The following is a 23225-nucleotide window of genomic DNA, read 5'->3' on the forward strand; positions in this document are numbered from 1 at the left end:
GACAGGTTTGGAGGGATATGGACCAAGCGCAAGCCGATGGGACGAGTGTAGCTGGGACATTGTTGGTTGGTGTGGGCGAGATGGGCCGAAGGGCCTGTTTCCACACTGTATCATTCTATGACTAATCATTCAATGTCTCTTAGTTTTGGAACAGTTTTCTATCAACACCCACCATGGGTAACCTATCACATCAGTTTGTGCAGCACAGCATCATAATAGTGTAATCCTGACCTCCACTGTTTGGGTGAAGTTTGTACATAATTTATGAACAGATGGGTTTCTTTACTAACAGATGGGCTTCCTCTGGGTGTTGTGGTTCCTTCCCTCATTCCAAAAGCACGGGAGTGATAGATTAATTGGCCACTTCAAATAAACTGCCACGAGTGTGTAGGTGAGTGGTAGAATCGAGAGGTGGGGAAGGAAAAGTTGGAAACATGGGAAGAATAACATTTGATTAATGTAAATGGCTGCTTGAAGGTCACCACAAAGTTGGTGGGCCATGGGAGCATTTTCATGCTCCATAACTATCGCCCTGAAAAGTCTGTTCCAAGAATCCTAGCATCTCCACTATCTTTTTATAATTGAAACCCCTCATCTATGCAATCATCTTGGTGAATCATTCTGTAACCTTTCCGAAGCAGTCACAATCTGCCTAGAATGTGGCGCCCAGGACTCAATGCTACACTCCAGTAGTGGCTAAACCAGTATATTATAAACAATTGGCGACGCATACGACAACAGATGCTGGAACCCTGAGCAAAAAATAGTGCTGGAGGAATTCAGCAAATTCATGCAGCTTATGTGGATAGGCTTCCAGGTCGTGACCCTTCCCCAGGCTGATAGAAGTGAGGGAAATCTGGAAAAAAGGAGGGGTGGAGAAAAGCTTGGCAAGTGATAGTTGGATACAATTGAGGTGAGAGTCATTGGGGAAATGGGTGGAAAAGGCTAGAGGTGATAAAGAGACAAGGGGCTTCAAACAAGAAAAGAAATGTAAACGTGAAATGCAAAATTATATTAGCCTGACCCAATGAGTTCCTCCAGCATTTTGATTTTTGCTTTTTAAAAGTTTATTCCGACTCCCTTGCTCATGTTCATCCATCAAGTTATAATCCCAGGATCCAATTTTTTTTTTTTTTTTTAAATGTGTATCAACTAGTGCAGTTTTCAACAAAATTTGCATTTACTCTGGCTCTAGCTATTTTTGTTTAATCTGATATCGCCTTTTCTCATCTTCCCCATCAAAATGTAACAATTTACTTTCTCTTGATAGAGGGATTGAAAATGATTGGTCATCCATCATTCCAGCTTCTGCCAATTATTTATATCCTGAGATGCAGCTTGTGCACAACTGCTGGACAACATTCAGAGAAACTTTGGATCGTCTCCCTACCCAAGGGAATGGTGTTTCCCTTTTCAACACCATTAAAAGGCAATCACTTAACATGTCAATCTAATTTTATCAGCTAATTTAAAAGGGATCTTTGCCTCCAAAATAAATAGACCAATACATTTAAAGAGAAATTTGAAACATCCAGGGGTATGTAGAGGATAGATTGTGGCATTAAAATGGATTGATCTTTGAGATCTGTACAAATACTCTCAGCTAAATGTGCTCCATTAACTTCTACAAAAATAACATGGTTCATATAGTTCTTCTAACATTATCCCAGTCACATTTCAAATGATGAAATTATTGATTGCTGCGAATAGTCAGTCAACAGCTATTCACCATTATTCTCATCAAATAACAGGAGCCAACATAACCAAAATGCAATGTTGCAAATATTAATAAGGCAACAGCAAATAAAATGGAAAATTATCATATATGATGTACTTTTTACTGCTGCTTATTTCATGAAAATGCTCTACCTCTTTCACATTGTGCTCCTGTAAATCCATATGTACATGCACAACGATTGGGAGCGACGCATCTTCCGTTATTCAAACAACCTTTCTCACAGGTAGCTGAAAAATATAATTTTAAATAAACAAGATTTGTTTAAAATCGGTTCCATTTTACAAATAAGCATGTCTGCATACTTTAGCCATGCACGTTTTCCAAAATATTAAGTCCCAGGTATATGCAGTTCAAAATTGCATGTTTAAATAAGGAAGCCAACCATGATTAGTCTGAGGTACACAAAAATGCTGGAGAAACTCAGCGGGTGCAACAGCATCTATGGAGCGAAGGAAATAGGTAACGTTTCGGGCCGAAATCCTTCTTCAGACTTCATGATTAGTCTGATATTGTTTGGTTGATATGCACAACTTACATCAACTTTACAAAATAAATATATATATCAGTGGAAGTATTGAAAGATATGTTTAATAATTAACTATTTGATCATTAGCTACGCAACACACACTGTACTTACTGAGATTGAGTGTTTTATAATGCAGACTCCAAACTTTTACAACAAATGGGAACAAAGGAGAGGTTGGACAGACGAGGACTTTATTCCTCGGAGTACAGAAGGTTAAAGGGTGATCTTACAGGGCTGCATAAAACAATAACATGAATAGGTAGAGTGCCTCGCCAACAGTCAATCTGTCCTTTCTTCTTTTTTGTTATTTTTAGTATGTGTTACAAGTATGTTTTAGTGTTCCTTGGTTTGTTTTATGTGGGGGCTAGGGGTTGGGGGTAACTTTTTCCAATCGATTTCTTTCCATATCGTATCTCAGTCCCCACTGCGGCCTAACATCTTGGAGTTGGCAGCCTTTCCTGGAGAAATACCGAGAGTCTGCGGGACTTTAACATCGCAAAGCTTGCGATTCCTTTGCCGGGGATCGAAGCTCCAACCTCGGGGCCTGTGGACTTTAACATCATGAAGCCCACGGTCTCTGGTAAGAAGAGGCCGATTCGGGAGCTCCATGCCACGGAAAGAGTTTCAACCGCCCCAACGCGGGAGTTTCGATCACCCTGACGGGGGCTTTGATCGTCGGCTACGGGGGCTTTGATCACCCCGCCAGCTGACGGTTTGACTGCCCCGACCGCGGGAGAACAAAGTGGAAGAAGATTTAACTTTATTGCCTTCCATCACAGTGAGGAATGTAGAATCCACTGTGGTGGATGTTTATGTTAACTTTTATGCAGTTGTGTCTTGTTGCTTTTCACTTGGTATGGCTGTATGGTAACTCAAATTTCACTGTACCTTAACTGGTATATGTGACAATAAACTGTTCTTGAAACCTTTAACCTGATTAAGGAAATCAAGATCCAGAGGATATAGGTGTAATAGGAACCCAAACAGTATCTTTTTTTTCACACTGAGGTTGGTGGTTATGTTCAACCAGCTGCTAGAGGAGGTAGTTGAGGCAGGTACTATAACAGCATTTAAAAGACATTTGGACAGGTACACGGATAGGAAGGTATTAGAGGGATATGGGCCAAACATTGGCAGGTGGGACTAGTGTAAATGGGGCATAATGGTCGGCACAAACAAGTTGGGCCAAAATAAATGTTCCCACAACAGAGGGTGAAAAGACATAATCACTCCAATCACCAATACATGATTCTGTAATCCTTAGCTGATCTGTGCAGAAAAGGGTAATGGGGTAGTCCTAGGACAATAGATTTAATGTTACATGGGGATGTATAGCAGAAATATAGACAAATAAAGTTGAAATGAACAAATAGAAAAATAATGGAAAGAAGGATAGCTGTCAAGTTATTCATGTTCATACCATTGGGTTGTAAGCTGCCCAAGCAGAATACAAGGTGCCGTGCCTCCAGTTTGTGTGTGGGCTGGCAATGAAGGGAGGGACAGGACAGAAAGGTCAGTATGAAATGGGAGTTAAAATGGTTAGCAACTGAGAGGACCAGTAGGCAATGGCAGACCAAGCTTAAGTGTTCAGCAAAGCAATCACTGAGCCTACGATGTACAGGAGACCAAATCAGGAAAACACGATACAGTAGATTAGGTTAGTGTAGCTGCACATGAACCTATGTCTCTTCTGGAAGGATTGTTGGGGAAAAGGCGAGGGAGGAGGTATAGAGACAAGCTGTTACAGGGGAAAGCACCTAGGGAGAGAGTGGTTGGGTGGGAATGAATGACTGAACAAAGGAGTTGAAGAGAGAGAAATCTCTCCGAAAGGGGGTAGAGATGGATAGATGCAAGTAGTGGTGCGATCATGTTGGAGGAGACTAAAATGTCGGAGTATGATGCTTTGGATGCAGAGGCTGGTGGGGTGAAAGGTAAGGATCAGGAGAACTCCATCCTTGTTGTGTCTGTGGTTGAAGTGGGAGCGAGAGCATTACTACAGGACACCGAGGAGATGCAGGTGAGGAATCCATCTATGACAGCCGAGAGGAGAAACCACGTTCACTAAAGAATGAGGGCATTCCGGATGTCCTCGAATGTAGCGTCTCATCTTGGGAGCAAATGCGATGGAGACGGACAAATTGAGAGTAGGGGAGAGCATCTTTGCAAGAGGCAAGATGGGAAGTCCAGATAACTATGGGAGTTAGGTTTTTAGTCAGTCGTCAGTCAATAGTCTGTCCCATAATGGAGACAGTGCTATCAATAAAGGAGAGAGGTGTCAGAGATAGTCTAGGTGAATTTGCGGGCAGGGTGGAAGTTAGCGGAGAAGCTAATGAAATCAATGTTCTACACGGGTGCGGGAGGCAGCCCCGATTTGGTCGTCAATGTAGTGGAAAAAGAGTTGAAGTATGGTGCCAGTGTACATCTGGAACATAGACTATTTGTCATAACCAACAAAAGGCAGGCATAACTGGGGCTCATGGCTACACCTTTAACTTGGAGAGAGAGGAGTTGAAAGATAAGTTGTTGAGCTTGAGGACAAGTTCAGCCAGTCGGAGGAGCATGTTAGGAGAGCAAAATTGGTTGGGTCTCCATTCAAGGAGGGTTTTAAGACCATCCTGGTGGGCCATGAAGATTTAGAGGGACTCGATGTGCATGGTAAAGATGAGGAAATGGGGGCCTAGAAATTGAAAGTTATTGAAGAGTTGAAGGTGTCTCGGATGTAGGCTAGTAGGGGCTGGACAATGGGGCAGGCAGTGTAGGGCTGGGGAAACGTTAAGGCTGGAGGCTGCAGAGGACAGATCAACAGAGAACAGAAATAGTCTGGTAGATGATGGCCCAGTGTTCATCTGTGTGGTCATGGTCAACGGTTAGGCATGAGGAGATATTCAAAAGCTGCCGCATCGCCTCAGCATAGTGGAGGTCGCCTTGCAGACTACAAAGTCGCCTTCCTTATCAACGGGTTTAGGAAGAATTTTGGGAATGTTGGAAAGTGAGCGATGGGCTGTGCATTGACGGTGAGATCTGAGTGGGTAAGGCGAGTTGAGAAGTCAAGACGGTTGATGTTGCATCGGCAATTGAAAATAAAAAGGGCCAGAGAGGGAAGGCCAGCTGGTGGAATCGAAGATGAGGAGGAATGCTGGAGAGGGGAAAAGGGGTAGTCACTGGAGAGACAAGGACTCCTTACCAGAGGTAAAGGCCCGAAGGCAGGGGTGACAGAAGAGCTTTACATCATGGAGGGTGAGGGTGTTAGGGTACAAAGGTATGGCCTCTAGAGGACTGACAGATCTATATTGGAAGGAGGGAGGTTGGCGGGGAGGGGGGGGGCTGAAAACATGAGGGATATGGATCATGTGCAGGCATAAAAATTGTTCTCGGCATCATGTTCGGCATAGACACTGTGGGCCTAAGGGCCTATTCTTGAGCTATACTGTTCTAGTATCTAATATATGGAACTTCATCAGTAAAGATATCAAAAAAGCCTGCAGTAATACTCACGCTGTCCACAGTGTGTCCCAATAAACCCCTTCTGACAAATACAATGATCCTCAGCACAAGAGCCACCGTTCATGCATCTAATGTTGCACTGCTGGACTGTAATAAAAAAGTTATTTAGGACAGAACATAATCAAACTATTTCAACATCTTCATGGATTTGAAAACATTAATGTTAAATACAAATTAAAATGAAATCAAAATATAAAACAGTAACCATTTTGCACCAAATCAGAAGCATTTAGCTTAAAAGGAACATGATAAACTACATTGATAAGATGTATATGAACATGTGCATTTAAATAGGCTAGTCCCAGGCAAGCTCCAAAAGTAAACATTGGTGTTTCTGTCCTAACTTGCTTAAAATAATATAAACAGTTTGAGCTTTAGGCTTCACTAAGTCAGTCAATATTATATGACCACCCATACACCTTTATTCTCAAATTAGGCAGTTCCAAGTTGCCAAATACAATTCCCTAAGACTCATCGCTGATCAGGAATAAAAGTTTAAGCATTAAGGATTTACTTGTACAAGACAATGAGAAGTAAATTGCTATAACCCAGGTTAACTAACTACAAATATATGCACACACCATAGTCAATGCTCAAAGAAATCCCATTGCCAGATGGCATCAGCTTTCCCACAAGGAGGTAGTGGTATCACTAAATAGCAATCAAGATCTTAATTAAAAGGAGCAGTGAAAAATAACAAACTTTCAACTTTGGTTAATATTTCAGCAATTATTACTAAGTGGCCAGAGAGCGGCTTTGAAAAATGCTCTGAAGATGCTGTTGACTAACTTCTTGTAACCTAGCCGAGGAACAAATACTGCAACCACAGGAAGAAAGGTGGATTGGAGATGGAAATCCAGCAGGTCAAAAATCTGAGGATTTATTAGGGAAAAAGTTGGATGTGGATAGCATATATTAAAGTCTATCTATCCTAAGGTTATGAAACAAACAAACAGCAGACAGTGGAGACTCACTTGGCGTAAATGCAGATTTAATCTGCTTCGCCAAATTCCAACTGACATGTTCCTGCCAAAAAAACACATTTTCCTACATCAGTGCATTCCTCCTCTGTTACGCTGCAGCAAAAAAAGTCATTTCTTGGGTTCAAAAGAAGTACTGTTTATGTAAACATAAGTGTTCCCAACATAACCATAGGAAATATTTTTTTTTTAAATGAAATTTGCACATCACACAATTTCCTGTTTAGAAAATGATAAAATCATTTGTTCGATTACTTAAACTTAATGAAAATAATACTTACATTGTTAGCAATGCACATTATATACTACAATATACAAAATATTGGCAATATTCACCAAAACTGAATACAAGATACAGGGTGGCATGATGGTACAGTAGAGTTGCTGCCTGACAGCGCCAGAAACCTAGTTTTGATCCTGACTATGGGTGCTGTCTGTACAGAATTTGTATGTTCTCCCCGTGACCTGCATGGGCTTTCCCCGGGAGGTCTGGTTTCCTTCCACACTCCAAAGACCTACAGGTTTGCAGACAAATTGGCTTGGTAAAATTGTAAATTGTCCGTAGTAAGTGTAAGAAAGTTAGTGTGTGGGGATCTCCGGTCAGCGTGGCCAAAGGGCCTGTTTCTGCGCTGTATCTCTAAACTAAACTAAAGATATGCTTTGCAGGATAGATGGCCATTTAAAATTTCTGTAAATTTATACAACATTGGCTGTAACAGAATCATTATATTCCAAGTCCATTCCTATCAACAGTTTCACCAGTATTGTAAATAATACAATATAATTTCAGAAGCTTAGGATCAGTTAAATTGTCAGTTAATGATCAAATAGAGGGAGTTTTCTGTTTGAGTATACTATTCACTGAGAATTAGACTATTCAACAAGAGCCATCAACACGCATTTTAAGTTCAGGCATTTTAAGTTTCTTATAAAACATTCAGTAATGCGTCATGTCAGGCAGTGCAATGCTCAATGCAAAGGCACGGCACGTTTATTTGGGTCAGGATAGTTGTTTAGTACAGTAAACCCTCGTCATAACAGATCATTGGGGGGGGGGGGGGGGGGGGAGATTGTGTCCGTTATTGCAAATTATCCATTATAACAGAGTACGGTATTATCATTGTATATAGTTGAAACAAAGAACTGCAGATGATGGTTAATACACAAAGTGCTGAAGCAATACAGCAGGTCAGGCTGGAGAATATGGATAGGTGACTTCGGGACCCTTCTTCAGACTGATTGAGGTAGTTTCATCTCAAAACTAGGCACTGATGCCGCTGGTCTGAACCAGCAAGACCCTTTTCTGGTGACATCATGACTATTGTAACTCACATTGTAGCCTCTGTGGGCAGCGCCAATGACAACACGCACTCTGTCACTGTGGGGCTTGCTCCCCTCACACCTGCTGCCGCTTCAGGTGGAGTATGCCAGCAACTCAGGGAGGGGGTGGGGGGAGGAGGTGGAGGCTGCGGTGGGTGGAAGGGTAAAAAAAAGGCCAAGTGGACAAAGCAATGGGAGGAAGCAGCGGCGGTCGAAGTGAGGGCTATAAACAGCCAGTGAGATGGTGCGAGCCAGGGGTGGGTCAGCAAGTCTATCCGCTATATCCAAAATTCGTTATAAACTAAACGTACATTAACTTGAGGATTTACTGTATTATTAAATATACCCATCATTCTTTTTCCCTTATTAAATCCTAATTCAACAGCAATATATGTGTAGCTCAGAGTTGGGTCAATAACAGAAAAGATGTGAGGTATTGCAGATCAGAGCCAGTTCAGGTTGGCTGTGATTGAGACAGATTATAATTTTGTACCAGAATAATTTTCTAATTTATATGGTGTCTTTAAGCATTACAAATATCCCTAGGTTCTTAAGAGTTATCAAAAGCATTCCAAAATTATACAACCACAGAATAAAATGTATACAAATAATGTGGAACATGTAGTCACATACTATTAAAACACAATAGAAACAGGATGAAGTTTACTTAAGGCAATGCCAAATGTCTGAGTGGTGCTGTGGAAATTAAGGTAAAGTCACGGGACAGTTTCTTTTCTCAACACCAGGAGGTAGCAGTAATCCAAGGTCAAGCATTTGTCAATAAAAGTAAAACCGAAAAGGAATCATCACATTATGTAATGGATTTATTGAATTACATTGAAATATTACACAGAAACAAGTCACTTCCACCTAGCCTTTACTAACGTTCACCTAACCTTTACACTAAAAAGTGAGCATGATACAGCAAAGAAAGAAGCCCCATGTGGACTTGCTACCCTGCCCACAACACTATTGTATCCACCTCAGTTAATCTTGTATGCCTTGGCAATTCAAGTACTTATCAACCTACTTATGCTCCCAAGAATAAACCCTACCACCTTTTCAGACAGTGTATTCCAGACTCCAAATCCAAAAGACTTTTACTCCCCACCCCCCATATTATACACCACTTTCAGGTCAACCTTCTCAGCTTCACAAAATACAAACCCACCCTATCCAGTCCCTCCTTATAAATAAAAAGGCTCCATTCCAGGGAAATCTGCTCTATATCCGCTCCAGCATAATCAAATCCTTCCTATAGCATGACAATGAACTACACAAAATACTCCAGGCCTCGAGTTAAACGTCACCTCCCCCCCTTACACTCGATTATAGGGGACAATCAGTAATAATGGACACCATTCTTCTTCCTTATTTTTCTAAAACGTTCCTATCCGTGTAGCTGTTCAATTGTCCCTTAAATGATGTTATTTTAGCTGAATAATATTGTTATTAAATCTTTCCCTTCATTTTAAACCTTTGCCCACTGGATCTTGCTTCCCCAACCCTGGGAAAAAGATTGTATGCATTCAACCTATCCATGCCCCTCATGATTTTATACCTCTGTAAGATCACCCTTCAGTCTCCTGTGCTCCAAGGAATTAAATCACAGCCTGCCCAATCTCTCCCTTAAGTCAGTCTCTCGAGTCCTGCCACATCCTCAAATCTTTTCTGCACTCTTTCCATCTTAATGGTATATTTCCTATAGCAGGGTGACCAAAACCAAACACAATACATCAACTACAGCATCACTGTCTTATAGATATGCAATATAAAATCCTAATTTATTTACTCAATGTCATTACCAACAAAGGACAGCATGTCAAAAGCCTTCTTCCCCACACTGTCCATCCGTGATGCCACTTTCAGGGGATTATGTACTTGTACTCCTCGGTTCCTATTCTACAACACTACCCTGGGCCCTACCATCACTGTGAATATCCTACCTGAAACATCTCACACTGATCTGAATTAAAATTCTATTTGTTACAGCCTACTTATCAAGAGCATTTTGTAATATTCTCTTCACTGTCTACGATACCATCTATTTTGGTGTAAATTACAAACTTAAGTAAAAAAGCCTTATACTTTCTCATCCAAATCATTGTTATAGATGACAAACATCAAAGGGCCAACCTCTGAAACACACAACGTCAGGGTCTTCCACTCTGAGATATCCCCCTCTGCTTCCTATCGCCAAGTTAATAATGCATCCGATTATAGGAACAAAATACTGGAGTAACTCAGCAGAACAGACAGCATCTCTGGAGAGAAGGAATGGGTGACTTTTCGGGTCGAGACACTTCTTCAGACTGAGTTACTCCAGCATTTTTGTGTCTACCTACGATTTAAACCAGCATCTGCACTTTTTTCCTACACATCCTATGCATCCAATTAGCTAGTTTTTCCTGATTCAGACCATCCAGAATAAGCTGCCATGACAAATTTGATCAAAGGCCTTGCTGAAGACCATAAAGACTAGTCATTTGTCCCTGCCATTTTCCCAGCATATCAATCTCATTAGATCCATTCATCTTTCCCCTCATTTCCCCGTATCCCTTCAATTTATTCTCTCAGAAACTCATCAACTCTGATTCTTTGACAAGACCTCATGATATACACTAGCCAGTTAACCTATCTTTGGATTGCGAGGAAACTGGAGCACCAGAAAAAATCCACATAACAGAGATAATTTGGAAACTCTACATAAACAGCGACCAAGGTCAGAATCTAACCCAGATCTCTGGAGTTGCGAGATCACAATGCTATCTTGCTTTTTTTTTAAAGTAGGAATGCCATCCTCTTTCCTACAGCTAACATCAGGTTGACTGGTTTCGAGGCAATAGAGCAACAGACATGAGACAGGAAAAAACTGAAAAGAGGAAGAGAGGTGGGGGTCCAGGGGGCATTGACCCCTGGTAGGATTCCAAGGAGCAACGTCCCTGGCAGGAGTAAAAAGGGGTAAGACCCCCTTTATGCAGATTTTTTTTGATAATTGTACCTTGAAATGACACTGTTTTCTTGCCTGTTTACCCTTAATTTCTCGCAGGGTCTTCCCCGCTCACACTCACAGGGAACCCCTCACTGCTCACTCACATTGACCCCCCCACTGCACACACTCACAGGGACCCCCCCTTACCTTTGCTCACTCACAGGACCCCCCCCTCACTGCTCACAGGAAACCCCTCACATTTGCTCACTCACAGGGACCCCCTCACTGCTCACACTCACAGGGACATCCCCTCATCTTTACTCACACTCAGAGACTCCCCCCTCTGCTCACCAGGGCTCACACACGCTTCTTCTACTTGCTTTAAAACGCTTATTGACACCGACAAGGCCCCCGGCCCTGCAGCCGCGTCCCAGCCCAGTGTCCATTCTCCCGCTGCCCTATCCTGGGGACGCCGCTACCCGAGCTCCCGGCCCCTCGCTCCACCAGGCCTCGCATTGACCCCGCCTCCCTCCTCCAATCATTGTGCTGAATCATCGTGTACCGTCCCCCCACTGCCTGCTGACCATCGTCCTTCTCGTCCAATCGGCGCCATCAATCATCAGTCCCGCCCCACTGTCCCACAGAAAGTCATTTATAGATTTAGAGAGATTTCAATTTTTTTTGACGAATATCAAAATCCGCTTAAATCTGTGGGTCCGCGGAGAAATCTCATGCCGGTTCAAAAAAGGGCAAGCAAAAAAAGTTTATGTGCAAACAAACTTGCATCAACCTTTCATTTTCATGACATAGTGTCATTTCTAAGCAATTCACAGTTAATACAACATGTGAAGTGCAGTCACTGTTATAATTATGAAAAATGGCAACCATGACAATAACAAAATATTCTGTTTTTATTTTAGTTAACAGAATATCGTCATGGAATCTTTTGCTTTTATCCAAGGTGGCTGATAGAGCCTTAATGCTCAAACAGTGGAGGATGAATTGTTAAACTATCCTTAATCTGCTTCACACAATCAGCCTAAATTTTAATTTTCAAGTTTCAAAAACAGGCTTGGACCCAATTCAGAGTCAAGGGTGTGCCAACTGAAACATTGCAAACATCAGCAACACAAAGTTAACCATTCATAAAAATAAAAAATAAAAAATTGTTTCATGAACAAATCAAAGTTAACTCACTTGATTTTGAACCACAGGTGGGTGCTATCTGACCATTTGGGCATGTACAGATGTTTGGTCGTGAACAAAACCCATCGCCACACGAGTTCCTGCAAATTGCTGAAATAAGGAAAAAGCACATCTAAATGCAACTCCTTGCTTAAGATTCCTTATACAAAATAATATTAAATTACAAAATCTAATACAGATTATAATAATGAAATCCTCTAGGATTTCCTTAAATGCATTCTTCTCTATTAATACTGCGGTTTAATCAAAGTTGTTTGGCCTCTGGCATTCAGTTATTACCATCTGCTAACCCATTCTTCATTTTCTCACTTACGGACAATACATTGATTTCCTCCCGGCAACGTTTTCCATCCTGGGCAGCAATATGAATGGAAACGTGATCCACAGACATTCGGCCTAAAAAAAAGTAAACTAATTAACCAATTTTCAAAGGTATTTTATCGTCACGTGTACCAATTAAGGTACAGTGTAATTCGTATTACCATACAGCCATACTAAAAAAGCAGCAAGAAACACAACTACATAAAAGTTAACATAAGCATCCACCACATCGGATTTCCCACATTCCTCACTGTGAGACATGTTATTCTAAGTTTAAACTATTCAACTTTAAATGTGCATCAGCATTGCTGGATATATAATCAGAATGATAATGCAATTTTACCAATGACAATCTATGTTTTGGGAACATGCATGAAAGTCCAATTCCTTGGAAAATCACTGACAGAAAATCTGTTATATCACACATTTTAAATCTTTCATCTCCGCCTTTAATCTAGATCTGTGCCCTGAGCAATTCAAAGCGGCCAGTTGTCATTCTTATGGCATGAACAACTGAAATGTGCAGAGGTTAATGCATTAAGGCACCCATTAGCCTTAGAAAACACCTCGTTACTCGCACTGACTCTGTAATAGGAAAGGCCTGATTGCTTCAAGAAAGCATCATGACTGAGGCTCAAATCATGAAGAAATTACAACGGCCTACTCAAGTACATTTTTAAACTTTCAGACATTCAAATAATATGCAAGCTGTGATATTGCATTAAAGGAACGGGAAATGGAAACAAATAATTTAAGCATTCATAGCAGACCAATGATCTACTATGGAAATTAAGATCATGAATACAAGTTTTCAATTAAGCCACACTACAAGAATCCAACTTCCCCACTGGTGGAAAGTGTTCTAAAATAAGCCTTTGTCCAAATGTCATGTTCGTGGTCGGCTAGGCTACATGTGTAAACCAGTGGTCAATAATTGTCTGCTACAAACTTGATCAAAGTCCCTTCAAAATTAATTAGTTGTCCAACTGAATAAAATTATCTTGCATATGTGTAGGAAGGAACTGCAGATGTTGGTTTAAACCGAAGATAAACACAAACAGCTGGATCAGGCAGCATCTCTGGAGAAAAAGGAATAGGTGACGTTTCGGGACGAGACCCTTCTTCTGACAGCGTCAGGGGGAAAGGAAACGAGAGATATAGACGGTGATGTAGAGAGATATAGAACAACTGAATGAAATATATGCAGATCCGATAAAGCACTGCACAAATGCAACCTTTGCAAGTAGACGCTCGTTGAACGGTCGGGCCCATGTCAACTCCGAAAAAATGACACGTCTAATTTAATTTGCCTTCCTTCGCTTTCGTTCATATTTACTTTAAATTTAGAAAAATAGTTCTGAATGGAAGCTTCTGTATATCAAGACCATGCACTCCAATCCAAGACAGTCTATTTGTTTTTGACGTGTAATCGAATGTTCAGAAGTTGATCGACTGCAAATCCAGCACCATCAAATTGAACTGGTTTCATTAAAACTTGAAAATTTTAGTGAATCGGCAACTTAAACATTGTGGTGGCGTAAGAGAATGAAAGTTTTTCACATACAATCTTTATTACATTTAATCTTGAGCAAGCGATATAACACTAAAGTTTCGTTAGTTTTTACTGAAAATATCGTCAGTGTGTTGAACGTGCAAGACGCGCTCACTTTCATTTCCATTTTCAGCCCAAGGCGGTGAAGCTGAATCCCGGTCCTTTCCCATCGGTCCCAGCCTGCGGAATATGACTGCAAACTGCATCCAGAGAACAAACCAACTACTGTACTGTGAGCTCGATGGGAAATATTACCGTCACCAAACCCTTCCTGAGACAGAATAAGTCTGTGTAAGCAGAGCACTTTAAACGCTATTTCTTAGTCCTGGCACATTTGCAACAACGTTTGCAAAAATTAATAAATAACTATCCAAAACACTTCAAATTAAACCACCACAGCTCTTTCACGAGGATGCAATGAAGCTGCGAATAGAAACCAGCCCGGGCGATCAACGGCAAGGATTAAAAATGTGTAACGTTCAATGTTCGGCATAACTTGTTATCGCCAAATGAAATATGACGCTTTGCCTAACGTTATCGGACTACGGGGATTTTCACGGCGGCACCCGATGTTGCATTTAAACCCGGAGACCAGTTGCAGAGTGGAAGGCGTGAAATGCTTCCAGCGCACTGCAATCCATCGACTAAGGGGTTAAAAATCTACACTGAGGCAGAGGTGCAAGCGGGGAGCTGCCCCGTACCTCCACCTCCCTGCAGCTTCCCTTATGCTGAGGAAAGGGGAAAAATACGGCAACAGATCCGCTGATGTGGAAATGTACCAACTCAAGGAAAACTTTGGCCAAACATGTCCCTCAGCAACAACTCCTCCCGACCACAGTTGTATTCGCTGCTGTAGTTTAAAAAAAATAAAACTTTCATTAATGCACCATACGCGCCAAGTCGTTTTTAAACAGAAATTGCATGGTTTTAATTAAAGTCTGCTTTGACGTCTATCCTACATTTTGCTGCGCACAGCGCAACATTTCTACTCCAGTTTCGACCCATGCCATGGTCATTCTCTGGTGATTAAAATGTCTCATTTACATTACTTTTTCGGGCAGAGGAAGAATATAGAAGTTAACAATCATGCAGCGAAGAAGTCTTTTATTTTCTTTAAAAGTAACGGTAATATTTACCCTTTCAGTGCATCCTGGTTTGATCCTCGTCTTCGTGACCTGCTTGTATTCTTCTGGTTGTTGAGCCTCGCAGCATCTGGATCTTCCTCTGCCGCACCTACACTTGTCTGCACCGCAATGTATAAAAACGTTGTAAATCCCACGTAAACCCTCAGCAGCCACCGAATCCACATAATGTAGTCGGGGCTGGGCTCCCTCCCGTCTCAATCAAACACTCCGTGCTCCACGGGAGAGAGGGGATGCTAAACACAGCTTGATTTCAGCGACTTACACCTCAGGCAAAAATCAAACTTTAAAAAGAACGTCCTCAAATATCCTTCAAAAACGAACCGAGGGATAAGTTTAGAATTTTTATAAAAGTTTATATAAACACTTTCCGTTCAGTTGCAATTGACAGGGGATAAAACATGTGGAAGTTAAACTATTTTAATCGGTTTAAAAAGCAGCCTCAGCCTCCGGGCTGCCTCGTTGATTGCGGGCGTTCGCTCGCGAAGCGGCTGCTGCACTGCATGGACTTCTGCTGCGCGGGAGTCGGCTCGCGCCCCGCTGCCTCCACTCCCCTACCAACCGCCACCTCCCACTTTGCCGCGCGCCGCCCTCCGGCCGCTGCGCGCGCTGCTCTCGCGAGAAGCCGCGGCGAACGCGGGCTGCGAGGAGGAGGCGTCGACGGTGCCGCCCTCCTGTCGGTGGCAGGGGATCGGGTTTGAAGTTGCTCAGGGAAAATTAAGCATCCATCGCAGCGCTGGCAGAGAATGTTACGAGGCAAGTTCGTTTTCGGACTCTTACATGCAAGTGCTATCTGCCCCCGAGCAGTTTATTAAACATAATACATTCAACAGCAGGTGTCCCCATTCGATATAGCGCTCTATTGTCGATCACACGACGCCGCCCTCGATTCGGGAAAGGTCAGTCTGGTACTTCATTGTTGGGCTTGGCCATGGTACGCAAGAAGTCACACATGATTCAGTGGTAGTGGTACCATTGTTTTGAGACAGAAGGTCACGGTGTTCATGATTCCTCTTAAAAAAAGAAATATATTTGCCCCTCATGTCCATGCGCGGCATTGTTGGATACGACTTGCTTCCATTCCAGTACCTCTGTCGTGAGCATGAAGTATCCAAGTGGAAACAGCAGAGATGTGCCCACTTCTCAATCTACCTGACTAACACAGTGCTGGAGGTACACGGGAGGAAATTTAGCAGGATATAAAGGGGTGAGACAGGGCCAGTAGTTAATAGTTGCACCCATAAGGGGCAAAGGGTAGTGGTGGCGGAGGGGTGAAGTTGGGAACCCGTGACAAAAAAAGAGGCAGATGGAGCTGGAAGGATGTGACGGTGAAGACAGGATGGAGGGTGATAAGTAGGTAGAAGGAGGCAACAAATGTTGAAATCTGATAAAGAAGGCGTTAATGTGAACTGTTATGGATGAGATGAAGAGTAGATGGAGGAGAGGATACAGTGGATGAATATGTGTGGGTAGTAACTGGATGGAACTAGGAGGGGGAGGTAGACAAAAAAAATGGTGATTGGAGCTGGAGTGGAGCAAGTTTTTTTTTCTAGTTTGCAATGAGCCTCGTCTGGCAGTGGAGGAGGCTAACGACAGACAGGTCAGTATGGGAGTAAAACGTAGTTGAAATGATACGAGTCTTTTTACAATACTGGAGAGATTTTGAGGAATGAGATTATTATTCAGATTTTTACAGCATTACACTTAACAAAAATCTACCATCATGTGAAACCTTACAAATAACAATTATAAATTAGATAACTTCAAGACTGAAAGTCAAAAGCTTTTTTCATAACAGACAAATTTTCATCATTTGACCACCATTTTGGACACCAGAAATGTGACATTAAAAACTCTGCCACATTTAATCATTAATATTTAATTCATAAATAAACTTCATATGCCCCCCTCATACATACACGTTTTGATAATGATCTAGGGAAATATCTTCATCAATACCAGGAGAAAAATATAGTAAAACTAGGCTAAGGGGTCCCATGTTGGGTCCCATGTTCACACGGGAGGACTGGTCCCCCAACACAATATTCCACCTCTCCACCAATTCCAATATTGGTGGCCAGTGTGTGTGTGGGGGGGGAGGGGGGGGCTTTCTGGAGCACCAGTAAGGGTGTTGTGGGCTGTTGGGACTGGTTTCCAGAGGGCCAGTATGGACATTGTGGGCCAAATGGATTCTTGGGGTGGCAGCTCAGTCACTCAAGCCTGATGTGCTGGCAGCTCACTCAGTGCTGGTGGGCTGGCAGTTGACTCACGGCTATTCATTGAAATTCCATTTCAAACAGGGTGCAAGGCCACCAAATTCAAATGCAGTTTCCTACCATTTCAAGCAGGGTGCAAGGCCACCAAATTCAAATGCAGTTTCATGCCATTTCAAGCAGGGTGCAAGGCCACCAAATTCAAGTGCAGTTTCATGCCATTTCAAGCAGGGTGCAAGGCCACCAAATTCAAGTGCAGTTTCATGCCATTTCAAGCAGGGTGCAAGACCACCAAACTCAAGTGCAGTTTCATGCCACTTCAAGCAGGGTGCAAGGCCACCAAATTCAAGTGCAGTTTCATGCCATTTCAAGCAGGGTGCAAGGCCACCAAATCAAGTGCAGTTTCATACCACTTCAAGCAGGGTGCAAGACAACCAAATTCAAGTACAGTTTTATACCATTTCAAACAGGGTGGAAGGCCACCAAATTCAAGTGCAGTTTCCGATCACTTCAAGCAGGGTGCAAGGCCCACCAAATTCAAGTGCAGTTTCATACCACTTCAAGCAGGGTGCAAGGCCACCAAATTCAAGTGCAGTTTCATGCCATTTCAAGCAGGGTGCAAGACCACCAAACTCAAGTGCAGTTTCATGCCACTTCAAGCAGGGTGCAAGGCCACCAAATTCAAGTGCAGTTTCATGCCATTTCAAGCAGGGTGCAAGGCCACCAAATCAAGTGCAGTTTCATACCACTTCAAGCAGGGTGCAAGACAACCAAATTCAAGTACAGTTTTATACCATTTCAAACAGGGTGGAAGGCCACCAAATTCAAGTGCAGTTTCCGATCACTTCAAGCAGGGTGCAAGGCCCACCAAATTCAAGTGCAATTTCATACCACTTCAAGCAGGGTGCAAGGCCACCAAATTCAAGTGCAGTTTCATACCATTTCAAGCAGGGTGCAAGGCCACCAAATTCAAATGCAGTTTCATTCCATTTCATGCAGGGTGCAAGGCCACCAAATTCAAATGCATTTTCATACCATTTCATGCAGAGTGCAAGGCCACCACATTCAAATGCAGTTTCATACCATTTCAAGCAGGGTGAAACCACCATAAAACCACACAAAACACCACAAGACATCACATAAACACCACACTCACAGTTCAGTAGACATTCAGTGTGTTCAGTTGATTCACAGCTCAGACAGAGTCATGACCTCTCCCTCCCCATCTTGCAGAGACTGAGCCACACCCACACTTCCAGGTTCTATAATCCCTACCCCCTCACAGTGGAAGGGGCGTGGCCTTCATGGCATGATTGACAGGAGAGAGATTCTCAACATTTTTTAAACACTAATAACTTATTTTTCATCGATGGAAAAAATCCTCTTGTCCTGCGCAGCGGAGGGGTACTGAGTAAGATGGCCAATAATCACAACCGTAAGTGGCAGTATTTTTTCTAAAATCAATCTAACAACAGGAAGTGGTCAAGATCAAACTTTTAGTAATATAGATGTCTGGTATTCCGCCTCGCAAAATCCTGTAACGGTCGTTGTGTTTGGTGTCCATTATCACAATGACCGTTATCGGGGTCGGTACCTTCATAAGTTAAACCACGGAGGCTCCAAACCTCTAATGCTTTTCAAAAACCCAACGAGGCATCCTATGTTATTAGCGATATTTGGGCAAGTTAATTTTTTTCCCCAATTTTCAAAAACATCGTGGTATCAAAAACGCAACGACCGTTTACGATATATTTTCAGACTTTTAAAAATCAATAAAAATTCAATTTTGGGCATAAATTGATCATCAAAACTAAGAGACTGAGCCAATCTTCAATTTGGCAACCCACTGTCTCTTGTTTATCTTTCGTATCGCTAATTTTCCTTTGTGTCAACTTCCAGAAACACCACAACGACCGTTACCCAGACATTTTACTTACTAAAAAAATCATCCCAAATCAAACCTTCTGATGAATCATCGGCAATCGATATAGCTCAAATCCATAAGGTAATGTACCGTTTAGATCACATTGGTGAAAATGTTTGGTTTTCGCTAATAATGTAGTGTTTGTTTCCTGGGACACCAAACCTTTGAGTGTCCACCACAACGTACGTCTGTGTGTATGATGTGTAATGCGCGTTGCAGTGTCCACTCTGATCCCATCTATCTCACTAGATAACTTTGATCTACCTTTTATCGGACTATCTTGCACTAAATGTCCCTTTATCTATGTATTAAGGGCGGTTTGATTGTGATTGTGTATAATTTTCATTGACTGGATAACACACAACACACAGCTTCTCACTGTACTCAGCACATGTTAGAATAATAATAAACTAAACTAATCTAGTCGCAGGAAGCTACTAGATGCATGTATATCAAAAGTACAATGAAATGCCAGTTTAACAGTACGATGTCCAACAATGTAAAATTCATTAGGAAATTCTGAAATAATGCCCTTGTTTTTAGCACCTTTTTAAAAAAAATTAGTACATTTTCCGGAACATACAGTTAATAAATAATTTACATCCATGATGTTTACTGATTATTTGCATTCCCCTCTCCCCCCCCCCCTCTCCCCCCCCCCCCTCTCCCCCCCCCCCCTCTCCCCCCCCCCCTCTCCCCCCCCCCTCTCCCCCCCCCCTCTCCCCCCCCCCCCCCTCTCCCCTCCCCCCTCTCCCCCCCCCTCCCTCTCCCTCCCCCACTCTACACATGGATAAGAAACATAGAAAAATAGGTGCAGGAGTAGGCCCTTCGAGCCAGCACCGCCATTTAATATGATCATGGCTGTACCTGTAGGCAATATAACTGCAGCTATGAAAAGCAAAGTACAATATATTGTCACCCATTTGGGGCTACCAGATATAGTAACATTCTCAGCATATGTGGATGATATTGCTGCATTTTCATTTTTCCATTTCAAGATGGGCTTTGTTACAGATGGATTTTTATTGAGAAATTAACCCCAAACAGCATGAATAACATTGAACAGTACAGCACAAGGACAGGCCCTTTGGCGCCCAATATATGTGTCAAACATAATTGACACATATATTGCGCTGCGCTGAGACCTATCGCGGAGCTTGCGGCCTCCAACTTGTACCGACCTCGAGGCTCCGAGATAAATCAGAGCCAGGACTTCCAACTTCCAGCTGGACAGTAAGTCCAGCTGGCCGACTTCGGGGCTGTGGTGGCGTTGTGGCAGCGGCGACCCGACTTCGAAGCCTTGGAGGCTCGGCCGCGGGCCCAGTGGATGACAACGTCGGGAGCTCGCAGGTCCCAGGTTGGTGACCGGTTTTCTGGAGCTCCCGCAACTACAGCTTCGTCCGCTGGACTGGAGGGTGGCAGATTCGGCAGCTTCGACCGCCCTGGGCCGCGGAATTTGAACCAGCCCGTTCGCGGAGCGCGGATGCGGCCGCTGGACTTACCATCACCTGGCGGGGGGCCCAACACCGAGGGCCTGGATCGCCTCAACGCAGAGAGAGACGAGGAGGGAAGAGACATGGATTTAAGACTTTTGCCTTCCATCACAGTGAGGAGGTGCCTGGTAGACTCACTGTGGTGGATGTTAAACTGTGTTAATTTTGTTATTTTTATTCTATGTTATGACTGCAAGGTATACAATTTTGTTCAGACTGAAATGGCTGAATGACAATAAAGGATACTTTACTTTCTTTCTTTACGACTGTCACTGTTAACCCACTGTTCTTAATCTTTTGGATCAGCATATCATGTAGTTTATCAAATGCCTTATTAAAATCTATTAAGTCAACATCCACCGCCCTACTCATCGATCACAATTGTCACCTCAAAAAATTCAATTAAGTTAGTAAGACACAACCTACCACATACGCAAAGCCTAATGAATCCATTCTCTTCCAAATGGGAGTATAGTGCCAAAGTATTGGGACAAAAGACCCATCATTTATTTATTTGCCTCTGTACTCCACAATTTGAGATATATAATAGAAAAAAATCACATGTGGTTAAAGTGCACATTGTCAGATTTTATTAAAGGCCATTTTTATACATTTTGGTTTCACCATGTAGATTATGTGTAAACACCATAAGCTGTGTTTATACATAGTCCCCCTATTTCAGTACACCATAATGTTTGGGACACATGGCTTCACAGGTGGTTGTAATTGCTCAGGTGTGTTTAATTGCCTTCTTAATGCAGGTATAAGAGAGCTCTCAGCACCTAGTCTTTCCTCCAGTCAATCCATCACCTTTGGAAACTTTTATTGCTGTTTATCAACATGAGGACCAAAGTTGTGTCAATGAAAGTCAAATAACCCAGTATGAGACTGAGAATCAAGAATAAAACTGTTAGAGAACTGTAAGCCAAACTTACGCTTACCAAATTCAACTGTTTGGAACATAGTTAAGAAGAAAGAAAGCACTGGTGAGCTTACTAATTTCAAAGGGACTGACAGACCAAGGAAGACCCCCACAGCTGATGACAGAAGAATTCTCTCTATAACAAAGAAAAATCCCCAAACACCTGTCCGACAGATCAGAAACACTCTTTAGGAGTCAGGTGTGGATTTGTCAATGACCACTGTCTGCTGAAGACTTCATGAACTGAAATATAGAGGCTACACTGCAAGATGCAAACCACTGGTTAGCTGCAAAAATAGGATGGCCAGGTTACAGTTTGCCAAGAAGTACTTAAAAGAGCAACTACAGTTCTGGAAAAAGGTCTTGTGAATAGATGAGACAAAGATTAACATATCAGTGTTGGCAAGAGGAAGTATGAAGGAGAGAAGGAACTGCCCAAGATCCAAAGCATACCACCTCATCTGTGAAACACAGTGGTGGGGGTGTTATGGCCTGGGCTTGTATGGCTGCTAAAAGGTACTGGCTCACTTATCTTCATTGATCATACATCTGCTGATGGTAGTAGCATAATGAATTCTGAAGTGTATAGACACATCCTATCTGCTCAAGTTCAAACAAATGCCTCAAAACTCATTGGCCGACAGATCGTTCTACAGCAAGACAATGATCCTAAGCATACTGCTAAAGCAACAAGGGAGTTTTTCAAAGATAAAAAATGGTCAGTTCTTGAGTGGCCAAGTCAATCACGCATTCTAAATCCAATTGAGCATGCCTTTTATATACTGAAGAGAAAACTGAAGGGCTCTGGCCCCCAAAACAAGCATAATCTAAAGATGGCTGCAATACAGGCCTGGCAGAGCATCATCAGAGAAGACACCCAGCAACTGGTGATGTTCATGAATCGCAGACTTCAAGCAGTCATTGCAAGCAAAGGATATGCAACAAAATACTAAACATGACTACTTTCATTTATATGTCATTGCTGTGTCCCAAACATTATGGTGCCCTGAAATGGGGGGATTACGTATAAACACAAAATTAGATGCATTGTTCATATTATAGCAAAGAACACAGTTCATATTATCGCAAAGTTGGGTTTGAATATTAAGATATTTTTTGTGTAAATTTTTGTAACATTTATAGATTGCAACCTAAACATATTAATAGTTGCGAATAAAATTGTGTTTTCAGGGAGTGTTTTTTATATTGATCAGGACGCTATCTTGTGGCATTGTTATGTTTTATTCTGCAGTACACACGTGAGAGCTAAATATGAAGTGAAACTTCTGCAGGTGAATATCAAAATACCTCATCAGTTTACCAGATGCATAGGCAGATGTGGTCTGCTTCAAACTCAGCCTGGCTCCACAAAATGATGAAATATCAAACTTATCATTTAAATATAATAAATAATGGGAAACGGGTGCTGTTTTTTAACAGGGATAAATAAAC

The 23225-nt window shown here is 42.3% G+C and overlaps 1 protein-coding gene across 1 annotated transcript in view; it reads right to left on the reverse strand.

Moving 5' to 3' along the window:
* The window catches only part of fbn1 (fibrillin 1), a 326717-nt gene extending 310928 nt beyond the window's left edge, over positions 1-15789 (reverse strand). Inside the window, exons 1-5 of the mRNA XM_033014876.1 lie at positions 15216-15789; positions 12520-12602; positions 12198-12296; positions 5760-5855; positions 1870-1965 (exon numbers count right to left, since the gene is read on the reverse strand). Of these exons, the coding sequence (XP_032870767.1) occupies positions 1870-1965; positions 5760-5855; positions 12198-12296; positions 12520-12602; positions 15216-15388 (547 nt within the window). The 5' untranslated portion in view covers positions 15389-15789. The remainder of the gene's footprint in view (positions 1-1869; positions 1966-5759; positions 5856-12197; positions 12297-12519; positions 12603-15215) is intronic.
* Between the last annotated feature and the right edge of the window lie 7436 nt (positions 15790-23225).

This window comes from Amblyraja radiata, chromosome X (assembly GCF_010909765.2).
Source record: "Amblyraja radiata isolate CabotCenter1 chromosome X, sAmbRad1.1.pri, whole genome shotgun sequence".
In the NCBI taxonomy this organism is placed as follows: Eukaryota; Metazoa; Chordata; class Chondrichthyes; order Rajiformes; family Rajidae; genus Amblyraja; species Amblyraja radiata.